The 21,838-nt window shown below is 68.9% G+C and overlaps 2 protein-coding genes across 3 annotated transcripts in view; one reads left to right on the forward strand and one right to left on the reverse strand.

Annotated features, from left to right (window-relative positions):
• Window positions 1-507: 507 nt before the first annotated feature.
• Window positions 508-10,056, forward strand: TLCD3B (TLC domain containing 3B). Its single transcript, XM_064499524.1, has 5 exons — window positions 508-693; window positions 3,107-3,190; window positions 5,406-5,625; window positions 7,395-7,490; window positions 8,555-10,056. Exons 1-5 carry the CDS (start codon window positions 557-559, stop codon window positions 8,816-8,818), a joined length of 801 nt encoding a protein of 266 aa, XP_064355594.1. The 5' UTR covers window positions 508-556; the 3' UTR covers window positions 8,819-10,056.
• Window positions 10,057-10,736: 680 nt separating this feature from the next.
• Window positions 10,737-21,838, reverse strand: part of MVP (major vault protein) — a 35,654-nt gene continuing 24,552 nt past the window's right edge. For both annotated transcript variants that reach the window (XM_064499508.1, XM_064499509.1), the window contains exons 12-18: window positions 21,013-21,210; window positions 19,203-19,341; window positions 16,443-16,654; window positions 14,559-14,675; window positions 12,772-12,898; window positions 11,631-11,819; window positions 10,737-10,967 (exon numbers count right to left, since the gene is read on the reverse strand). In XM_064499508.1, the coding sequence (XP_064355578.1) occupies window positions 10,836-10,967; window positions 11,631-11,819; window positions 12,772-12,898; window positions 14,559-14,675; window positions 16,443-16,654; window positions 19,203-19,341; window positions 21,013-21,210 (1,114 nt within the window). In that variant the 3' untranslated portion in view covers window positions 10,737-10,835. The remainder of the gene's footprint in view (window positions 10,968-11,630; window positions 11,820-12,771; window positions 12,899-14,558; window positions 14,676-16,442; window positions 16,655-19,202; window positions 19,342-21,012; window positions 21,211-21,838) is intronic.

A 21,838-nucleotide genomic window follows, 5' to 3' on the forward strand; every position in this document is an offset into this window, starting at 1 on the left:
AGCCCCGCCCCCAATGAAGCCCCGCCCCCATGAAGCCCCGCCCCCATGAAGCCCCGCCTCAACTAAGCCCCGCCCCCATTAAGCCCCGCCCCTGCTGGCTGCCGGCCCAGCCCCGTGCTGCCCCCCCCCCGGGGGGGACTCACGCCCCCCCCCAAGCCCCGCCCCCGGCAGCCCCTCCTCCCCGGCCGCCCCGCCTCCCCGGAAGCCCCGCCCCCATGAAGCCCCGCCTCCATGAAGCCCCGCCCCTGCTGGCTGCCGGCCCGGCCCGGCGCTGCCCCCCCCCCCCCCGGTGGGAATCGCCCCTCCGGATGCCGCGCCCCAATGAAGCCCCGCCCCCACTAAGCCCCGCCCCCATGAAGCCCCGCCCCCATGAAGCCCCGCCCCCACGTTGGTGCCAGCAGGGCGGCTCGTCGCTGCCCCCCCCCAGGGGGGGCAATTGCGCCCCCCACAGGCCCCGCCCCCGGCCGCCCCGCCTCCCCGGCCGCCCCGCCCCCGGGAAGCCCCGCCCCGGAAGCCCCCCTCCCGCCAGGCCCCGCCCCGGAAGCGGCGGCGGGCGATGGCGGCCCCCCCGGGCGCGCTGCTGGCCGGCGGCGCCGCCTTCTTCCCGGGGCTCTTCGTGGCGGCGCGCGCGGCGCTGCGGCGGCTGCCGGGGCTGCGCTGGCCCGAGCCCGACGCCGTCATCGTGGCCGCCCGGTAACGGCGGGGGGGGCGGACACCGGGGGGGGGGGGACACCGGGGGGGGGGACACCGGCGGGGGGGGGACAGTGAGGGGACAGCGAGGGGACAGCGGGGATGGGGACAGTGAGGGGACAATGAGGGGACAGTGAAGGGACACCGGGGATGGGGACAGTGAGGGGACATTGACACCATGGGGACAGCGAGGGGTCACTGAGGGGACACTGAGGGGACACCGGGGGGGGACAGCGGGGATGGGGACAGTGAGGGGACAATGAGGGGACAGCGAGGGGACACCGGGGGGGGACAGTGAGGAGACAGCGAGGGGACAGCGGGGACGGCGAGGGGACAGTGAGGGGACAGTGAGGGGACAGCGAGGACACCAAGGGGACAGGGACGGGGATGGGGACAATGAGGGGACATTGACACCATGGAGACAGGGACAACGAGGGGACACCGGGGATGGGGACAGTGAGGGGACATTGAGGGGACAGTGAGGGGACACCGGGGGGGGGACACTGAGGGGACAGCGAGGGGACAGCGGGGATGGGGACAGTGAGGGGACACCGGGGATGGGGACAGTGAGGAGACAGCGAGGGGACAGCGAGGGGACAGCGGGGGGACATTGACACCAAGGGGACAGCGAGGGGACACCAGGGATGGGGACAGTGAGGGGACAGTGAGGGGACACTGAGGGGACAGTGAGGGGACACCGGGAGGGGGGACAGCGAGGGGACACCGGGGATGGGGACAGTGAGGGGACAGTGAAGGGACAGCGAGGACACCAAGGGGACAGGGACGGGGATGGGGACAATGAGGGGACGTTGACACCATGGAGACAGGGACAACGAGGGGACACCGGGGATGGGGACAGTGAGGGGATAATGAGGGGACAGTGAGGGGACACCGGGAGGGGGGACAGTGAGGGGACAGGGATGGGGACAACGAGGGGACATTGACACCATGGGGACAGGGGCAACAAGGGGACACCGGGGACAGAAAGGGGACAGTGAGGGGACACCAGGAGGGGGGACAGCGAGGGGACACTGGGGATGGGGACAGTGAGGGGACAGCGAGGGGACACCAGGGATGGGGACAGCGAGGGGACAGCGAGGGGACAGTGAGGGGACAGTGAGGGGACACCAGGGACAGTGAGGGGACAACGAGGGGACATTGACACCATGGGGACGGGGACAACGAGGGGACACTGGGGACGGTGAGGGGACACCGGGGATGGGGACAGTGAGCAGACACCGGGGGGGGACACTGGGGACAATGAGGGGACACCATGGGGATGGGGACAATGAGGGGACACTGAGGGGACGAGGGAGCATTGACACCATGGGGACAGGGACAACGAGGGGACACCGGGGATGGGGACAATGAGGGGACAGGGACGGTGAGGGGACAACAAGGGGACACCGGGGACAGTGAGGGGACACCGGGGGGGGTCACCAGGGACACCATGGGGACGGGGGCGGTGTGGGGACAACGAGGGGACACCGGGGACACTATGAGGACGGGGATGGGGACACGAAGGGGATGGGGACACTGTGGGGACAATGAGGGGACGACAGGGACACCGTGGGGATGGGGATGGTGTGGGGACAACAAGGGGACAGGGACACCAAGGGGACGTTGACACCATGGGGACGGGGATGGGGACAATGAGGGGACATTGATACCATGGGGACAGGGACGGGGACAACGAGGGGACGGGGACAACGCGAGGACAGGGACATCCTCGGGACAGGGACGCCATGGGGACAGGGACAACGGGGACATGGGGACATCATGGGGACAGGGACACCACAGGGATGGGGACAGGGACAATGAGGGGACAGGGCCACTGTGGGGACAGGGACAGCATGGGGATGGGGACAGGGACGGGGACAACAAGGGGACAGGGACATCATGGGGATGGGGACAACAAGGGGATGGGGACGGGGACCCCATGGGGATGGGGACAACGAGGGGACAGGGATGGGGACACCGTGGCGACGGGGACACCCTGGGGTTGGGGACACCTTGGGGACAGGGATGGCAGCAGCCGGGGGGGGGACGGGGCGGCTGCCGGTGGCCTTGTCCCCCCGTGTCCCCTCCTGTCCCCTGTGTCCCCTCCTGCCCCCGGCGTCCCCATCCCCCGCTGTCCTTTGACATCGATGTCCCCGACGTCCCTTGGTGTCCTCGTCCCTGTCCCTAGATGTCCACCCCCGTGTCCCGGGTGTCCCCAGCGTCACCGGCCTTGATGTCCCCATCCTTGTCCCCATCCCTGATGTCCCCAATGTCCCCAACGTCCGTGTCTGTGTCCCTTTGTGTCCCCAACGTCCGTGTCCCTCAGTGTCCCCGGTGTCCCCGAGGTCCCTGTCCCCGTCCCCGGTGTCCCCGGTGTCCCCCGCCCCCCCTGACGTCCCCAATGTCCCCCCCCCAGGCTGGTGTCCTCGGTGCAGGCCATCATGGCCTCCACGGCCGGTTACATCATCTCCAGCTCCTGCCACCACGTCATCGATGACCAGTGAGTCACCGGGGGGGACACCGGGGCCTGGGGGGGACACCGGGACCCATAGGTGCCACCACGAGCCATGGGTGTCACCAGGACCCGTAGGTGTCACCGGGACCCATAGGTGCCACCACGAGCCATGGGTGTCACCAGGACCCGTAGGTGTCACCGGGACCCATAGGTGCCACCACGAGCCATAGGTGTCACCGGGACCCGCAGGTGTCACCAGGACCCATAGATGCCACCATGAGCCATGGGTGTCACCGGGACCCATAGGTGTCACCGGGACCTGGGGGTGTCACCGGGACCCATAGGTGTCACCATGACTTGTGGGTGTCACTGGGACCCATAGATGCCTCCATGACCCCTGGGTGCCACCGGGACCCATAGATGCCACCATGACCCATGGGTGTCACCATGACCCATAGATGCCACCATGACTTGTGGGTGTCACTGAGACCCATAGATGCCACCAAGACCTGTGGGTGCCACCAGGACCCATAGATGCCACCATGAGCCACGGGTGTCACCAGGACCCATAGGTGCCACCGGGACCCATAGGTGCCACCAGGACCCATGGGTGCTGCTAAGACCAACAGGGCACCCCGTCCTGCCCCATAGCACCCATAGGGCCCCATAGGACCCCGGTCCTGCCCCATAGCACCTATAGGGCACCCACAGGGTCCCAGCCCTGCCCCATAGCACCCATAGGGTCCCAGTCCTGCCCCATAGCACCCATAGGGCCCCATAGGACCCCGGTCCTGCCCCATAGCACCTATAGGGCACCCACAGGGTCCCAGTCCTGCCCCATAGCACCCACAGGACCCCGGTCCTGCCCCATAGCACCCATAGGACCCCGGTCCTGCCCCATAGCACCTATAGGGCCCTGCCCTGCCCCATAGCACCCATAGGGCCCCATAGGGCACCCAGCCCTTCCCCATAGCACCCATAGGACCCCGGTCCGGCCCCATAGCACCCATAGGACGCCAGTCCTGCCCTATAGCACCCATAGGGTCCCAGTCCTGCCCCATAGCACCCAAAGGCCCCATAGAGCACCCTGCCCTGCCCCATAGCACCCACAGGACTCCCAGCCCTGCCCCATAGCACCCACAGGGCCCCATAGGGCACCCAGTCCTGCCCCGTAGCACCCATAGGGCCCCGGTCCTGCCCCATAGCACCCATAGGGCCCCGGTCTTGCCCCATAGCACCCAAAGGCCCCATAGAGCACCCAGTCCGGCCCCATAGCACCCATAGGGCCCCCACAGGGTCCCTGCCCCCCCCCCCCGTCCCCGGCGCCGGCCGCGGTTCAGCACTGGACAGCGCCCGGACGCCTGGGCCCTTCCGAGCGGGGGGAGGGGCAGCGCCCGGACGCCTGGGCCCCGGGAGCGGCGGCGGCGGGAGGGGGAAGGGCAGCGCCCGGACGCCTGGGCCCCCCTCGGCCTTGCCCTTGGCGGGGATTAGCCCGGCTCGCCCGGACGCCTGGGCCCTTCCGAGCAGGGGGGAGGGGCAGCGCCCGGACGCCTGGGCTCTTGGAGCGGGGGGAGGGGCAGCGCCCGGACGCCTGGGCCCCCTCGGCCCTGCCCTTGGCGGGGATTTAGCCCTGAGCAGATGGGGATTAGCCCGGCCCCCCGCCCCCCCCCCCGGACGCCTGGGCCCTTGGCGGGGGCGGTGGGGGGAAGGGGGGGGGGGGGCCGGACACCTGGGCCCTCTCAGCCTTTTGCCCTTGAGCGGGGGAGGGGATTAGCCTGGCTCCGCCGGACGCCTGGGCCCATGGAACGGGGGAGGGGCAGCGCCCGGACGCCTGGGCCCCTCCTGGACACCTGGGCCCCTTGGGAGGGGGAGGGGAGCTGCCCGGACACCTGGGCCCCTTCCGGACACCTGGGCCCCCCGGGAGGGGGAGGGGAGCTGCCCAGACGCCTGGGCCCCACCTGGACATCGGGCCCCTCCCGGACACCTGGGCCCCCCCAGATGCCTCTCCCCCACCCGGACGCCTGGGCCCCGCCCGGACACCTGGACCCCCTGGGAGGGGGAGGGGAGGGGCCGCCCGGACGCCTGGGCCCTTCAGGATCATCCAGATCATAGAGTGAAATTGGGGAGGGGGGATGGGACCACCTGGACGCCTGGGCCCCTTCTGGCCACCTGGGCCCCTCCCGGACACCTGGGCCCTCCCGGACGCCTGGGCCCTCCCTGCACCCCCGCCGAGACGAAGCCCCGCCCCCTCCCCGCGCAGGCATTGGCTGGCGGGCGCCTACCCGGCCTTCGCGGTGCCCTACTTCGTCTACGACGTCTACGCCATGTTCCTCTGCCACTGGCACCGGGGCCGCGTCAAGGGCCACGAGGCCGGGCCACCGCCCTCGCTGCGGGCCGCCGCCGCCGCCTACCTCCGCAAGGACCTGCTCATGGTGCTCCACCACGCCGCCATGGTGCTCGTCTGCTTCCCCGTGGCCGCCGTGAGTGGGGACGGGGCGCGGGGACACGTTGGGGACGTGGGAACGGCTTGGGGACATGGGGACGTCTTGGGGACGTGGGATGGGGGGCCACCACCATGGGGGAGAGGTTCTCATGGTGGCTGCCATGGTTCCCGTTGGCCATCATGAGTGGGGACAGGGCTTGGGGACACCTTGGGGACATGGGGACATCTTGGGGACGTGGGATGGGGGGCCACCACCTTGGCGGAGATGTTCCCGTGGTGGCCGCCATGGTGGTTGTCTACTTCTCTTTGGCCACTATGAGTGGGGACAGGGCTTGGGGACACCTTGGGGACATGGAAATGGCCTGGGGACATTTGGAACATCTTGGGGACGTGGGATGGGGGGCCACCACCATGGGGGAGATGTTCTCGTGGGGGCCGCCATGGTGCTCATCTGCTTCCCTGTGGCCGCCGTGAGTGGGGACGGGGCTTGGGGACACGTTGGGGACGTGGGAACGGCTTGGGGACATGGGGACGTCTTGGGGACGTGGGATGGGGGGCCACCACCATGACGGAGATGTTCTCGTGGGGGCCGCCATGGTGGTTGTCTACTTCTCTTTGGCCATCATGAGTGGGGACAGGGCTTGGGGACACCTTGGGGACGTGGAAACGGCTTGGGGACATGGGGACGTCTTGGGGACGTGGGATGGGGGGCCACCACCATGGGGGAGAGGTTCTCGTGGTGGCCGCCATGGTGCTCGTCTGCTTCCCCGTGGCTGCCGTGAGTGGGGACGGGGCTTGGGGACACGTTGGGGACGTGGAAGTGGCTTGGGGACATTGGGAACGTCTTGGGGACGTGGGATGGGGGGCCACCACCATGGGGGAGAGGTTCTCATGGTGGCCGCCATGGTTCTCCTTTGGCCACTATGAGTGGGGACAGGGCTTGGGGACACCTTGGGGACATGGGGACGTCTTGGGGACGTGGGATGGGGGGCCACCACCTTGGCGGGGAGGTTCTCGTGGTGGCCACCATGGTGGTTGTCTACTTCTCTTTGGCCATCATGAGTGGGGACAGGGCTTGGGGACATCTTGGGGACGTGGAAATGGCTTGGGGACATTGGAACGTCTTGGGGACATGGGATGGGGGCCACCACCTTGGCCGGGAGGTTCTCATGGTGGCCGCCATGGTGCTCATCTGCTTCCCCGTGGCCGCCGTGAGTGGGGACGGGGCGCGGGGACACGTTGGGGACATGGAAACAGCCTGGGGACATGGGGACGTCTTGGGGACACCAAGATGGCTCAGGGGTGGAGGAACGTCTTGGGGACGTGGGATGGGGGGCCACCACCATGGGGGAGATGTTCCCATGGTGGCTGCCATGGTTCTCCTTTGGCCACTATGAGTGGGGACGGGGCTTGGGGACACCTTGGGGACATGGAAACGGCTTGGGGACATGGGGATGTCTTGGTGACATGGGATGGGGGGCCACCACCATGGGGGAGAGGTTCTCATGGTGGCCGCCATGGTGGTTGTCTACGTCTCTTTGGCTGCCGTGAGTGGGGACGGGGCTTGGGGACACCTTGGGGACATGGAAATGGCTTGGGGACATGGGGACGTCTTGGGGACATGGGATGGGGGGCCACCACCATGGCGGAGATGTTCCCATGGTGGCCACCACGGTTCCCCTTGGCCACCACGAGTGGGGACAGGGATCGGGGCCACCGTGGGGGTTGGGGCCCCCCCGGGTTGGCCCCCCCGGGCCCTCGTGTCCCCGTGTCACCCCGTGTCCCCCCCCCCCCCCGTGTCCCCAGCTGTGGCGCCAGGGCAAGGGCGACTTCTTCCTGGGCTGCCTGCTCATGGCGGAGCTCAGCACCCCCTTCGTCTGCCTCGGCAAGGTGCTCGTCCTGGTGAGCCGGACGCCGGGGCCCCTCGGGGGCGGGGCCGGGACGCCGGGGCCCCTCGGGGGGACGGGAGGGCCCCCGGACGCCTGGGTCCCTCGGGAGGACGTGGGTGGGGTGGGAGGAACCTGGGACGCCTGGGCCCCTCGGGAGGACGTAGGGGTGAATTGGGGCCCCCACCCACCCGGACACCTGGGCCCCCGGACGCCTGGGCCCCTCGGGAGGACGTAGGGGTGAATTGGGGTCCCCGGACGCCTGGGCCCTTCGGGAGGACGTAGGGGTGAACCAAGGCCCCCACCCACCCGGACACCTGGGCCCCTGGGTGCTTGGACACTTGGGCCCCCCACGCTGTTGGCCGCCCGGACGCCTGGGCCCCTGCACACTTGGGTCCCCGGACACCTGGGCCCCCGCTCTCTTGGCCACCCGGACACCTGGGCCCCTTGGGAGGCCATAGGGGTGAACCAGGGCCCCTGGACACCTGGGTGCCCGGACGCCTGGGCCCCTGCATGCTTGGGTCCCCGGACACCTGGGCCCCTTGGGAGGTCATAGGGGTGAACCAGGGCCCCCGGACGCCTGGGCGCCCGGACGCCTGGGTCCCCGGACACCTGGGCCCCTTGGGAGAACATACGGGTGAACCAGGGCCCCTGGAACCTTGGGTCCCCGGACGCCTGGGCCCCTGGGTGCTTGGACACTTGGGCCCTCTCTCTCTTGGCCACCTGCTCCCCCGGAACCTGGGGTGCCCGGACGCCTGGGCCCCCCGCGCCGTTGCCTGCCCGGACACCTGGGCCCCTTGGGAGGCCAGAGGGGTGAATCAGGGCCCCCGGACACCTGGGCCCCCGGACACCTGGGCCCCTTGGGAGGTCATAGGGGTGAACCAGGGCCCCTGGAACCTTGGGTGCCCGGACACCTGGGCCCCTGGGTGCTTGGACACTTGGGCTCCCTCTCTCTTGGCCACCTGCTCCCCCGGAACCTGGGGTGCCCGGACGCCTGGGCCCCCCGCGCCGTTGCCCGCCCGGACGCCTGGGCCCTCCCCCCCTCCCCGCCCCGGCTAACCCCCGCCATTTTGCCGGCAGTACAAGCGGCAGCACACGGCGCTGCACAAGCTCAACGGGGCGGCGCTGCTGGTGACCTTCCTGGGGTGCCGGGTGCTGCTCTTCCCCTACCTGTACTGGGCCTACGGGCGCCAGGCCGGGCTGCCGCTGCTGCGGGTGCCGGCGGCGCTGCCCCCCGCCTACAACGCCGCCGCCGCCGCCCTCCTCGCCCCCCAGCTCTACTGGTTCGCCCTCATCTGCCGCCGCGCCTGGCGCCTCTTCCGCCCCTCCCCGGCGCCCCCCTGACGGCGGGGGGGGGCGGGGGGCACCCTTGGGTGCGGGGGGTGGTGTCCTGGGAGCATCCTTGGGTGGCCCCAAGATGGCGGTTGCGGCGTAGGAGCACCCTTGGGTGGCCTCAAGATGGTGGCCATCGCCTAGAAGCGCTTTTGGGTGCTTTCAGGGTGGTGGCCATCTTCTAGGAGCACCCTTGGGTGTTCTCAAGATGGTGGTTGTGTCCTAGGAGCTCTTTTGGATGTTCTCAAGATGGTGGCCATCTCCTGGGAGCACTCTTGGGTGTCCCCAAGATGGCGGCCATCTCCTAGGAGCGCTCTTGGGTGTCTTCAAGATGGCGACCATCTCCTACAAGCACTTTTGGATGTTCTCAAGATGGTGGTCATGTCCTGGGAGCACCCTTGGGTGGCCTCAAGGTGATGGCCATCGCCTAGAAGCACTTTTGGATGTTCTCAAGATGGTGGCCATGTCCTAGGAGCACCTTTGGGTGCTTTCAGGGTGCTGGCCATCTTCTAGGAGCGCCCTTGGGTGTCCTCAAGATGGTGGTCATCTTCTGGGAGCACCCTTGGGTGTCCTCAAGATGGCGGTTGTGTCATAGGAGCACGCTTGGGTGTTCTCAAGATGGTGGCCATCACCTAGAAGCGCTTTTGGGTGTCCTCAAGATGGTGGTCATCTTCTGGGAGCACTCTTGGGTGTCCCCAAGATGGTGGTCATGTCTTAGGAGCACCCTTGGGTGTTCTCAAAATGGCGGTTGTGTCGTAGGAGCACCCTTGGGTGGCCTCAAGATGGTGGCCATCTCCTGGGAGCACCTTTGGGTATTCTCAAGATAGTGGTCATCTTCTGGGAGCACCCTTGGGTGTCCTCAAGATGGTGGCTATCTCTTAGAAGCACTTTTAGATGTTTTCAAGATGGTGGCCATGTCCTGGGAGCACCCTTGGGTGTTGGGGGGCGTGGTGGGTGTCTCTTGGGAGCACCCTTGGGTGTCCCCAAGGTGGTGGCCATCTCCTAGAAGCACTTTTGGATGTTCTCAAGATGGTGGCCATGTCCTAGGAGCGCCCTTGGGTGTCACCAGCCCCCCCCGGGTGCCCCCAGCGTCCCCAGGACCGTAGCAGCACCCAGGGGTGCCCTCGGGGTGGGGCCCCGGGCCAGTAGCAGCCCCCCGGGGACGCCTGGGCCCCCTGGGGACGCCTGGGCCCCCCCCGGGGCGGCGCCGCGCAGCAGCAATAACCTCAGTATTAAAGGAGCCTTCGGGAGCCCCCGGCCCCGCCTCCTGCTTGGGGCCCAGGCGTCCGGGCCCCCGCGCCGCCCCCGCGACCCCCCCCACCCAGTGACATCACGGCCCAACCTGGTGACATCACGCCCCCGCCAGGTGACATCACACCCCTTGCGCCGCCCCTGATATTGCGCCCCAGCCCGATGACATCACACCCCCAGCCCAGTGACGTCACGCCCCGGCCTGGTGACATCACTCCCTCACTTTGTGACATTGCGGCCCAGCCCGGTGATGTCACGCCCCCTGCGCCACCCCCTGACATCATGGCCCAGCCCGGTGACATCATCATTCCCCCCCCCAGCGCTGCCTTGTGACATCACAGCTCCTGCCCCCTCCAGCCCTATGACATCACAGCCCCTGACGCCCAGCTCTTGTGACCTCACAGGCCCCAACACCCCCAGGGCTATGACATCACAGCCCAGGCCCCCCCCCGCCAGCCCAATGACATCACACCCAAGCGTCCCCCCCCGCGACCTCATTGGTCCCTACGCTCCCCCAGCCATGACATCATACTCAAGAACCCCCCCCGCTGTGACCTCACAGGCCCCAACACCCCCCAAGGGGTTATGACGTCACAGCTGCCCGCACCCCACCTTAATGACATCACAGCACCCCCATGACATCATCACCCCCCTGCTGACATCACCGCCATGACATCACTGCTGCTGAAAGCCGCCTTTATTGGCGCGTGGAGTGCAGGGGGCGGAGCCCGAGGGTGGAGGGCGGAGCCCGGGGGTGGGGGGGGCGTGTCCCGGGCGCTCAGGGGGCGGGGCTGGGCGCAGGGGGCGGGGCCAGGCCCAGCAGCCCCCGGGCGGTGGCGAAGAGGTTGAGGGGGGCGGCGCCGTCGGTGATGAGCGTCGACTGCAGCCCCAGGCCCTGCAGCAGCTTCACCTGCGCCCCCCCCGGGGCCACGCCCCCTCGTCAGGCCACGCCCCCGCCCCGCAGACCCCGCCCCCAAACCCAGGCCACGCCCCCACCCTGCAGGCCACGCCCCCACCCCACCCCAGCAGCTTCCCCCCTCCAGGAGGAGAGAATGAGCTGCCCCTGGCCCCGCCCCCTGCATAAGCCATGCCCCCCACAAAGCCACGCCCACTCCTGGCCACACCCCCTGTGTGAGACCGCCCCCCTTTGAGCCCCGCCCACCCCCCCGGGAGGCCCCGCCCCCCTCATGGAGGTCCCGCCCCCCCGTGGGAGCCCGACTACCCCCTTGAGGCCCCGCCCACTGCCCCGGGGACCCCGCCCCTCCTCGAGGCCCCGCCCCCATGCGGCCCCGCCCACTCCCCACAAGGCCCCGCCCCCCAACCGGGAGGCCACCCGCCCCCTCGAGGCCCCGCCCACCCCGTTTTGGACCCCGCCCACTCCCATCAGAGCCCCGCCTTCCTCTAGACCCCGCCCCCCACAGCGCCTGCCACAAGCCCCGCCCACCCCTCCCAGGCCACGCCCACCACCCCAGACGCCACGCCCCCGCAGCAGGGGTGGCCCCGCCCCCGGGAAGCCCCCCGCGCGGTTCCCGCCCCCAGGGGAAGCCCCGCCCCCCCCGGAGGCCCCGCCCACCTGGAGCTCGGGCCCGGCGCGGGCGATGTCGCGGATGACGTCGGGGCCGAGGGCGGCGGCCACGTCGCGCACGCGCCCCCCCTCCACCTCGGCCAGCGCCTGCGCGTGCGCCGCCTCCGCCTCCGCCCGCGCCCGCTGCACGCGCAGCTCCTGCGCCTGCGCCCGCTCCCGCCGCGCCAGCTCCGCCTCCTGCGGGGGGGCGCTGACGTCAGCCCCGCCCCGACTGCGCCTGCGCGCGCCCCCCCTTCCCCCACCACAGCCAGTGCGCATGCGCGTTCTCCTCCTCGGCCCCCCCCCCGCACTCCCGCCGCGGCTACCGCGCCTGCGCGCTCTCCTTCCACCCCCCCCCCACAAGGCTGCCGCGCCTGCGCTCTCTCCCCAACCCCCCCCCCCCGCCGCCGAGGCTACTGCGCCTGCGCGCTCCCTTTCTTCCCCCCCCCCGCGGCTACCGCGCCTGCGCGCTCTCCTTCCACCCCCCCCCACAAGGCTGCCGCGCCTGCGCTCTCTCCCCAACCCCCCCCCCCGCCGCCGAGGCTACTGCGCCTGCGCGCTCCCTTTCTTCCCCCCCCCCGCGGCTACCGCGCCTGCGCGCTCTCCTTCCACCCCCCCCACAAGGCTGCCGCGCCTGCGCTCTCTCCCCAACCCCCCCCCGCCGCGGCTACTGCGCCTGCGCGCTCCCTTTCTTTCCCCCCCCCCGCGGCTACCGCGCCTGCGCGCTCCCTTCTCCCCTCACAACCCCCCCCGCGGCTACTGCGCATGCGCGCTCCCCTTCTCCCCCCTCCCGCCTCGGCTACTGTGCTTGTACGTCCCCCCCCCCCCGCCGCGGCTACTGCGCCTGCGCGCTCCCCTTCTCCCCCCCCCCCCCCCCCGGCCGCGGCTACCGCCCCTGCGCGCTCTCCCTTCGACTCCCCCCCCCCCCGCGCCGCGGCTACCGCGCATGCGCGCTCCTCTTCCACCCCCCCCCCGGCTGGGTCTACTGCGCATGCGCGCTCCCCCTTCTCTCCCCTCCCCGCCGCGGCTACTGCGCATGCGCCCTCTTCCCCCCCCCCCCCCCGCGGCTACTGCGCCTGCGCCAGACATCCCGCCCTCAAGCCCCAGCCCCGCCCCCCGCGGCCCGGCCCCGCCACGCCCCGCCACGCACCGCCTCGATGGCGGCGGCCTCGGCCTTGAGCTTGGCCTGCAAGATGGCGGCCTCGCCCTCGATGCGGGCGGCCTCGGCCCGCGCCTCCGCCTCAGCCCGCGCCGCCCCCGCGCTCTCCACCGCCGCGCTGCAGGGGGGGAAGGGGCGGGGTCACCGCGGGACACGCCCACCCCTGCCGCGCCCGGCCACGCCCACCTCGGGGGGGGCCCTCCCGCCCGCCAGGCCACGCCCCCCGTGCCAAGTCCCCTCTGCCCTGCCCTGGGGGGAAGCCACGCCCCCCGAGCTCCGGCCACGCCCCCAGCCAAGTCACGCCCCCCCGGCGACAGATGTTCCCTGCCGGGCAAGCCACGCCCCCCCCGGGGCTCTGGCCACTCCCTCTGCCAAGCCACGCCCCCAGCGCTCTGGCCACGCCCCCTGCCATGCCCCCTGCCACGCCACGCCCTGACCACCTGCCTCCCCTCAGGCCACGCCCCCACGCCAAGCCACTCCCTCCCCCCCCCCGGCATCATGGAGGGCCCTGGGGCATGCTGGGAAGGTGGAGGACCCCCAGGATGAGCTGGGCCAGCGCAGGGGCCCCCCAGGAGAGTGGTTGCCCCGGGGCACTGTGGGATAGCAGAGGGCCCCAGGGCAGTGTGGGAAGGCAGAGGACCCCCCCCCCCCAGGATGGGCTGGGCCTGTGCAGGAGCCCCCTGGGAGGGCGGTTGCCCTGGGGCACTCTGGGCTAGCAGAGGGCCCCAGGGCATGCTGGGAAGGCGGAGGAGCCCCGGGGCATGCTGGGAAGGCGGAGGACACCCAGGATGAGCTGGGCCAGTGCAGGGGCCCCCCAGGAGGGTGGTTGCCCCGGGGCACTGTGGGACAGTGGAGGGCCCCAGAGCACTGTGGGCTAGCGGAGGGCCCCAGGGCAGTGTGGGATGGCGGAGGGCCCCAGGGCATGCTGGGAAGGCAGAGGAACCCCAGGGCATGCTGGGAAGGCGGAGGACCCCTAGGATGAGCTGGGCCAGCACAGGGACCCCCGGGAGGGCGGTTGCCCCAGGGCACTGTGGGCTAGCGGAGGGCCCCAGGGCAGTGTGGGATGGCGGAGGGCCCTGGGGCATGCTGGGAAGGCAGAGGCGCCCCAGGGCATGCTGGGAAGGCGGAGGACCCCCAGGATGGGCCGGGCTCCCGCAGGGCCCCCCCAGGAGGGCAGTTGTCCCGGGGCACTGTGGGACAGTGGAGGGCCCCAGAGCACTGTGGGCTAGCGAAGGGCCCCGGGGCATGCTGGGAAGGCAGAGGGGCCCCAGGGCATGCTGGGAAGGCGGAGGACCCCTAGGATGAGCTGGGCCAGCGCAGGGGCCCCCCCGGGAGGGCGGTTGCCCCGGGGCACTCTGGGCTAGCGCAGGGCCCCAGGGCAGTGTGCGATGGCGGAGGGCCCCAGGGCATGCTGGGAAGGTGGAGGAGCCCCGGGGCATGCTGGGAAGGCGGAGGACCCCTAGGATAGGCTGGGATAGCCCAGGGGCCCCCCGGGAGGGCGGTTGCCCCGGGGCACTCTGGGCTAGCGGAAGGCCCCAGGGCACTGTGGGCTAGCAGAGGGCCCCAGGGCATGCTGGGAAGGCGGGGCAGCCCCGGGGCATGCTGGGAAGGCGGAGGACCCCTAGGATGAGCTGGGCCAGCGCAGGGGCCCCCCAGGAGGGCGGTTGCCCCGGGGCACTGTGGGACAGTGGAGGGCCCCAGGGCACTGTGGGCTAGCAGAGGGCCCCAGGGCATGCTGGGAAGGCGGGGCAGCCCCGGGGCATGCTGGGAAGGCTCACCTGAGGGCCTCGAGCTCCAGCAGGGTGCGTCGCGCCCGCTCGGCCTCGGCCTGGTCGAGGAGCCGCTGCCGCTCCAGGCGGCCCCGGGCCTCCTGCGCCCGCCGCTCCGCCTCCTGCCTGCGACCGGGGGGGGGGGACACGTGGGGACACGGGGGGGACACGGGGGACCCATGGGGACGTGGGCACCGGGACGCGTTGGGGGGGGCACGGGGATGAAGGGGGACATGGGGGGACGTGGGGTGCAGGGGGACACAGGGGAGAACAGGGACACAGGGACATGGGGGGGACATGGGGCAGGAGGGGACATGCAGGGGGATGGGGACGGGGGGACACGGGGACATGGGGACAGACACAACGGGGGGACATGGGCATGAGAACAGGGACATGGAGGGATATGGGGGGACATGGGGCGCAGGGGGACACGGGGACAGGGACATGGGGACACGGTGGCACGTGGGGTGGGAAGGGACACGCAGGGGGATGGGGACATGGGGGGACACAGGGAGATACGGGGACGCAGGAGGACATGGGGTGCAAGGGGACACAGGGGGGACATGGATGCAGGGACACGTGGGCATGGGCACGGGGTCACGGGGGGGACACGATGCGCGGGGGGACAGGGACATGGGACATGGGGACACGGGGCACGTGGGGACATGGGGGACACAGAGCATGGGGGCACCCGGGGGTCACAAGGGGGGACATGAAGGCCACCCAAGGGACAGGAGGGGACATGTAAGGACAGGGGAACGCTGGGATATGGGTGACATGGAGGGTCTGATGGACTTGGGACCATGTGGGACGGACCCTGGTGGCCCATGGTGACATGGGGGTGACGTGTGAGGACACCAGGACGCTGGGATAGGGGTGGCACAGAGGGTCTGATGGACATGGGACCACGTGGGAGGGACCTGGTGGCCCATGGTGACATGGGGGCGACGTGAGGACACCAGGGCACTGGGATATGGGTGACACGGAGGGTCTGATGGACTTGGGACCATGTGGGAGGGACCCTGGTGACCCATGGTGACATGGAGGTGACATGTGAGGACACCAGGACGCTGGGATAGGGGTGGCACAGAGGGTCTGATGGACATGGGACCACGTGGGAGGGACCTGGTGACCCATGGTGACATGGGGGCGACGTGAGGACACCAGGGCACTGGGATATGGGTGACACGGAGGGTCTGATGGACTTGGGACCATGTGGGAGGGACCCTGGTGACCCATGGTGACATGGAGGTGACATGTGAGGACACCAGGATGCTGGGATAGGGGTGGCACAGAGGGTCTGATGGACATGGGACCACGTGGGAGGGACCTGGTGGCCCATGGTGACATGGGGGTGACGTGAGGACACCAGGGCACTGGGATATGGGTGACACGGAGGGTCTGATGGACTTGGGACCATGTGGGAGGGACCCTGGTGACCCATGGTGACATGGGGGTGACATGTGAGGACACCAGGACGCTGGGATAGGGGTGGCACAGAGGGTCTGATGGAGGTGGGACAACATGCGATGGACCCCGATGACCCATGGTGACATAGGGGTGACACGGGGGGGACACGAGGGCCACGGCAGGAGATGAGGGGACGCAGGAGGACACGGGACCACCACGATATGGCCAAGGTGGTGGACACGGGAGAAGGTGGGACAACACGGGGGGTGACCCAGGGGACGCGTGGTGACACGTGGTGACCCACGGTGACATGGGGGTGACACAGGGGACACAAGGGCCACCCAGGGGCCCTGGCAGGAGATAAGGGGACGCAGGAGGACATGGAACCACCACGATATGGCCAAGGTGGTGGACACGGGAGAAGGTGGGACAACACGGGGGGTGACCCGGGATGACCCGTGGGGACGCGTGGGGACACGGGACCTGGCGGCAGCCTCCTGGGAGTTGGTGGCGATCTCGATGGCCAGCTGGACGCTGCGCTGGAGGGCGTCGCGGGTGCGCTGGTCCACGGGCTCCACGCTCTGGATGTCCACGCTGGTCACCACCAGCCCGTTGGGGGCGAAGCGGAGCCGCTCGCGCAGCCGCCCGCTCTCGTCGAAGCCGAACACGGCCGAGCAGATCACCCGGTTCGAGTTCTGGGGACAGCGGGGACATTATGGGACGTTGGGGACACGAGGCCTCGTCGAAGCTGAACATGGCCAAGCAGATCACCCGGTTTGAGTTCTGGGGACATCGGGAACGTCAGGGGACATTGGGGACGCAAGGCCTCATCAAAGCCAAACACAGATGAACAGATCATGGGGTTCGAGTTCTGGGGACTTCGGGGACATTGGGAACATCAGGTGACACTGGGGACACGAGGCCTCGTCAAAGCCAAACACAGACAAACAGATCACGGGGTTCAAGTTCTGGGGACACTGGGGACATGGAGCCCCATCAAGGCCAAACACGGCCGAGCAGATCACCCGGTTCAAGTTCTGGGGACACCAGGGACACTGGGGACATCAGGGACATTAGGGGACATTGGGGACACAGGGCGTCGTCAAGGCTGAACATGGCCGAGCAGATCACCCGGTTCAAGTTCTGGGGACGTTGGGGACATTGGGGACATCAGGGATGTGAGGGGACATCAGGGACATGGGGCCTCAACAAAGCCAAACACGGCTGAGCAGATGACGCCGTTCAAGTTCTAGGGACGTTGGGGACATCGGAGATGTCAGGGGCATTGGGGACATCGGGGACATCAGGGATATTGGACGTGTTGGCACTGGGGACATTAGGAGACATTGGAGACACAGGGACATCAGGGGACACAAGGGCATTGGGGACAGCGGGAACACGGGGATGGTGGGGACACGGGGATGGTGGGGACACGGGGACATGCAGGAATGACATGGGCTGGCACAAGGTGTCATGGGGTGACGTGGGGACACATGGGGTGACACGGGGATGACATGCAGCGACACAGGCTGACGTGGATGAGACAGGGCGACACAGGGTGACACGGGGTGACCTGGGGTTGACACGAAGTCACATGGGGACACACAACACAAGGTGACACAGGATGACATGGGATGACAGGGCATAGCCCCGGGTGACATGGGTTGACCTGGGGATGACATGGGACAATGGAATTGTACAGGGATGACACGGGGACACGAGAGGATGACACAGGATGACATGGGGATGACACAGAATGACCCAAGGTTAACATGAGATGACATGAGGACACCCAAAAATGACATGGGGTGACACAGGGTGACACGGGGTGACACGGGGTGACCCAAGGTTGACATGAGATAACACAAGGACCCAAAGGGACGACACCGGATGACATGCAGTGACATGGGATGACCAGAGGATGACACGGGGTGACACAGGGTGACATGGGATGACATGCGGTGACATGGGGTGACCGGAGGATGGACATGAGATGACACAGGGTGACCCAAAGTTGACACAAGATGACACAGAGACCCAAAGGGATGACATGAGATGACATGCAGTGACATGGGGTGACTAGAGGATGACATGACGTGACACAGGGTGACACTGGATGACCCAAGGTTGACATGAGATGACATGGGGACACATGGGGATGATGTGGGATGACACGCGGTGACATGGGATGACCGGAGGATGACGTGGGGTGACACGGAAATGACACAGGACGATGTGTGGTGACACAGGGTGACTGGAGGATGACATGGGGTGATGGGGATGACATGAGGACACAGGCGGATGACATGGGATGACGTGTAGTGACATGGGGTGACCAGAAGATGACATGGGGTGACATGGGGTGACATGGGGACACATGGGGATGACGCAAGATGACGTGCAGTGACAGGAAGTAACTGGAGGATGATGTGGGGTGACACGGGATGACCCAAGGCTGACATGAGATGACACAGGGACCCACAGGGATGACATGAGATGACACGGGATGACACAGGATGACACAGATGACACAAGAATGACATGTGAATAGGTGAGGATGACACGGCATGACACAGGGTGACACATGATGACCCAAAGTTAACATGAGATGACATGGGGACACCGGGGGATGACGTGCAGTGACATGGGGTGACACGGGGATGACATGGTATGACATACAGTGACATGGGGTGACCAGAGGGGGACATAGGGTGACATGGGGACACATGGGGATGACATCAGATGACGTGTGGTGACACAGGGTGACCGGATGATGACATGGTGTGACATAGGGTGACATGGGGACACACAGGGATGACATGGGATGACGTATGGTGACCTGGGGTAACTGGACAATGACATGGGGTGACATGGGATGACCCAAGGTTGACATCAGATGACACGGGGACACCCAGGGATGATAGGAGATGACGTGCGGTGACACGGGATGACCAGAAGATGACACGCGGTGACAGGGGGTGACACGGGGGCACACAGTGATGACGTGGGATGACATACAGTGACATGGGGTGACCAGATGATGACCAGAGGGTGACACGGGGTGACACGGGGACACACGGGGATGACACGGGACGATGTACGGTGACCCGGGGTGACCCGGGGATGGCACGTAGTGACCTGGGAGGAGCTGGGATGGGCCGGGAGGACCTGGGGGGGGACCAGGATGCCGCAAGGTGACACGGCCGGGGGGAGGTGACAGGGGGGAGGGGACGGCGGTGGCACCTTGTGGAAGTCGTCGAAGGAGACGGCGGCGACGGCGCCGCGCACGCGGGACGCCAGGGCCTTGCAGGCGTCGCCCACGAAGTCGGGGACGCTGAAGAGCCGCCCCAGCTCCGCCGGCGTCTCCGGCACCTCAAAGTGCCTGCCGGAGGGGGCGGGGCCACGCTCAGGCCACGCCCCCTCATCCAGGCCACGCCCCCCAGCTGCCTAGACCCGCCCACGCCCCCTTCTTGCTCCTCCCCCCTCCCAGCTCGTCCCCTTTGCAGCAAGAAGAGCTCCAGCCACCTTGGCCACGCCCCCTCCACCCTGGCCACGCCCCCTCGTCCAGGCCACGCCCCCTCGTCCAGGCCACGCCCCTTCCCTCAGGCCACGCCCCCTTCCTGCTCCTCCCCTCCCAGCTCGGCCCCTTTGCAGCATGAAGAGCTCCAGGTGCCTTGGCCACGCCCCCTAGGCCACGCCCCCTACCACCAGGCCACGCCCCCTCCTCCAGACCATGCCCCCTACTTCAAGGCCACGCCCTCTTCCCCAGGCCACGCCCCCTTCTTGCTCCTCCCCCCTCCCAGCTCTGCCCCTTTGCAGCAAGAAGACCTCCAGCCACTCTGGCCACGCCCCCCTCCACCCTGGCCACGCCCCCTCCTCCAGACCACGCCCCCAACACAGGCCCCACCTCTTCCCCAAGCCCCGCCCCCTCCCCAGGCTCCTCCTCCCTTTCTCTCCCCCCAGGAGCACCCCACCCCCATCCCACCCCCAAGCCCCACCCCCATGACCAAGCCCCGCCCCCTTTTGGCCAATCCCCGCCCCCTGGGTCCAGGACACGCCCCCTCTGGCCAAGCCCCGCCCCCGGGTCCAGGCCACGCCCCCTCCCTGACCTCCCCTTCCCCTTCCCTGCCCCCCAGAGCGCCCCATCCCCATCCCACCCCCCAAGCCCCACCCCATGGGACCAGACCCCGCCCCCAGGACCAAGCCCCGCCCCCCTTTGGCCAAGCCCCGCCCCGGGTCCAGGCCACGCCCCCTCCCTGACCTCCCCTTCCCCTTCCCTGCCCCCCAGAGCACCCCATCCCCATCCCACCCCAAGCTCCGCCCCCAGGACCAGGCCCCGCCCCCTCTGGCCAAACCACGCCCCTGGGTCCAGGCCACGCCCCCCTGTGTACAGGCCACGCCCTCTTTGGCCAAGCCCCGCCCCCTCCCCAGGCTCCTCCTCCCTTTCTCTCCCCCCAGGAGCACCCCACCCCCATCCCACCCCCCCAAGCCCCACCCCCTTTTGGCCAAGCCCCGCCCCCAGGGTCCAGGTCACGCCCCCTGGGTACAGGCCACGCCCCCTCTGGCCAAGCTCCGCCCCCTCCCAAGGCTCCCCCTCCCCTTCTCTCCCCCCAGGAGCACCCCACCCCCATCCCACCCCCAAGCCCCACCCCCATGACCAAGCCTCGCCCCCTTTTGGCCAATCCCCGCCCCCTGGGTCCAGGACACGCCCCCTCTGGCCAAGCCCCGCCCCCGGGTCCAGGCCACGCCCCTCCCTGACCTCCCTTTCCCCTTCTCTGCCCCCCGGAGCGCCCCATCCCCATCCCACCCCAAGCTCCGCCCCCAGGACCAAGCCCCGCCCCCCTCTGGACAAACCACGCCCCCTGGGTCCAGGACACGCCCCTGGGTCCAGGACACGCCCCTTCTGGCCAAGCCCCGCCCCCTCCCCAGGCTCATCCTCCCCTTCTCTGCCCCCCGGAGCGCCCCATCCCCATCCCACCCCCCAAACCCCACCCCTTCTGGCCAAGCCCCGCCCCCCTCTGGCCAAGCCCCGCCCCCCGGGCCCCCCGCCCACCAGTTGTAGGCCAGCTGCAGCTGGAGGCGGGCGTGGTCGGCGGTCTCGATGGCCACCAGGTCGGCGCAGAAGTCGGGGCCCAGGAGCAGGCAGAGGGCGCGGCGGGCGTGGGGGCGCTTGGGGCGGCCCCCCGACAGCGACAGCACCGTGGGCACCTCCCCCGGCGCCAGCAGCGCCAGCTCGGGGCCCAGCACCACCCTGGGGACGTCGCCAAGGTCTCCGTCACCGTCACCGTCATCACCGTGGCCACCATGGCCACCAACCCGGCCACCGCCACGGCCCCCGCGGCCCCCGGATCCCCGCCAACCTCGAGGTGGACCCCCATCCCGGACGTCCTCAACGTCTCCAACATCCCTGATGTCCCCAACGTCCCCAATGGTCTCCAAGTCGCCCATCCCCGATGTCCCCAACACCCCCAACATTCCTCATATCTTCAATGTCCCCAATGTCCCCCGGATCCCTGCTATCCTCGAGGTGGACCCCCATCCCTGACATCCTCAACATCTCTGATGACCCCAATGTCCCCCATGTCTTCAATGGCCCCAACACCAACGTTCCTGATGGCCGTGACATCACCAATGTGCTCAATGTCCCCAATGTCCCCCAGATCCCCACCAACCTCGAGGTGGACCCCCATCCCGGACGTCCTCGACGTCTCCAACATCCCTGATGTCCCCAACGTCCCCAATGGTCTCCATGTTGCCCATCCCCGATGTCCCCAACACCCCCAACATTCCTCATATCTTCAATGTCCCCAGTGTCCCCCGGATCCCTGCTATCCCCGAGGTGGCCCCCCATCCCTGACGTCCTCGACATCTCCAACATC

Source organism: Dromaius novaehollandiae, chromosome 30 (assembly GCF_036370855.1).
Source record: "Dromaius novaehollandiae isolate bDroNov1 chromosome 30, bDroNov1.hap1, whole genome shotgun sequence".
Lineage (NCBI taxonomy): Eukaryota > Metazoa > Chordata > Aves > Casuariiformes > Dromaiidae > Dromaius > Dromaius novaehollandiae.

What these genes read in the sequence shown, in the direction of transcription:
- TLCD3B (XM_064499524.1), top strand. Translation starts at nt 557, where the DNA reads ATGGCGGCCCCCCCGGGCGCGCTGCTGGCCGGCGGCGCCGCCTTCTTC. An exon ending in TCTGCTTCCCCGTGGCCGCC is followed by an intron (nt 5,626 to 7,394) that starts GTGAGTGGGGAC and finishes CCGTGTCCCCAG; the next exon opens with CTGTGGCGCCAGGGCAAGGG. An exon ending in TCGGCAAGGTGCTCGTCCTG is followed by an intron (nt 7,491 to 8,554) that starts GTGAGCCGGACG and finishes TTTTGCCGGCAG; the next exon opens with TACAAGCGGCAGCACACGGC.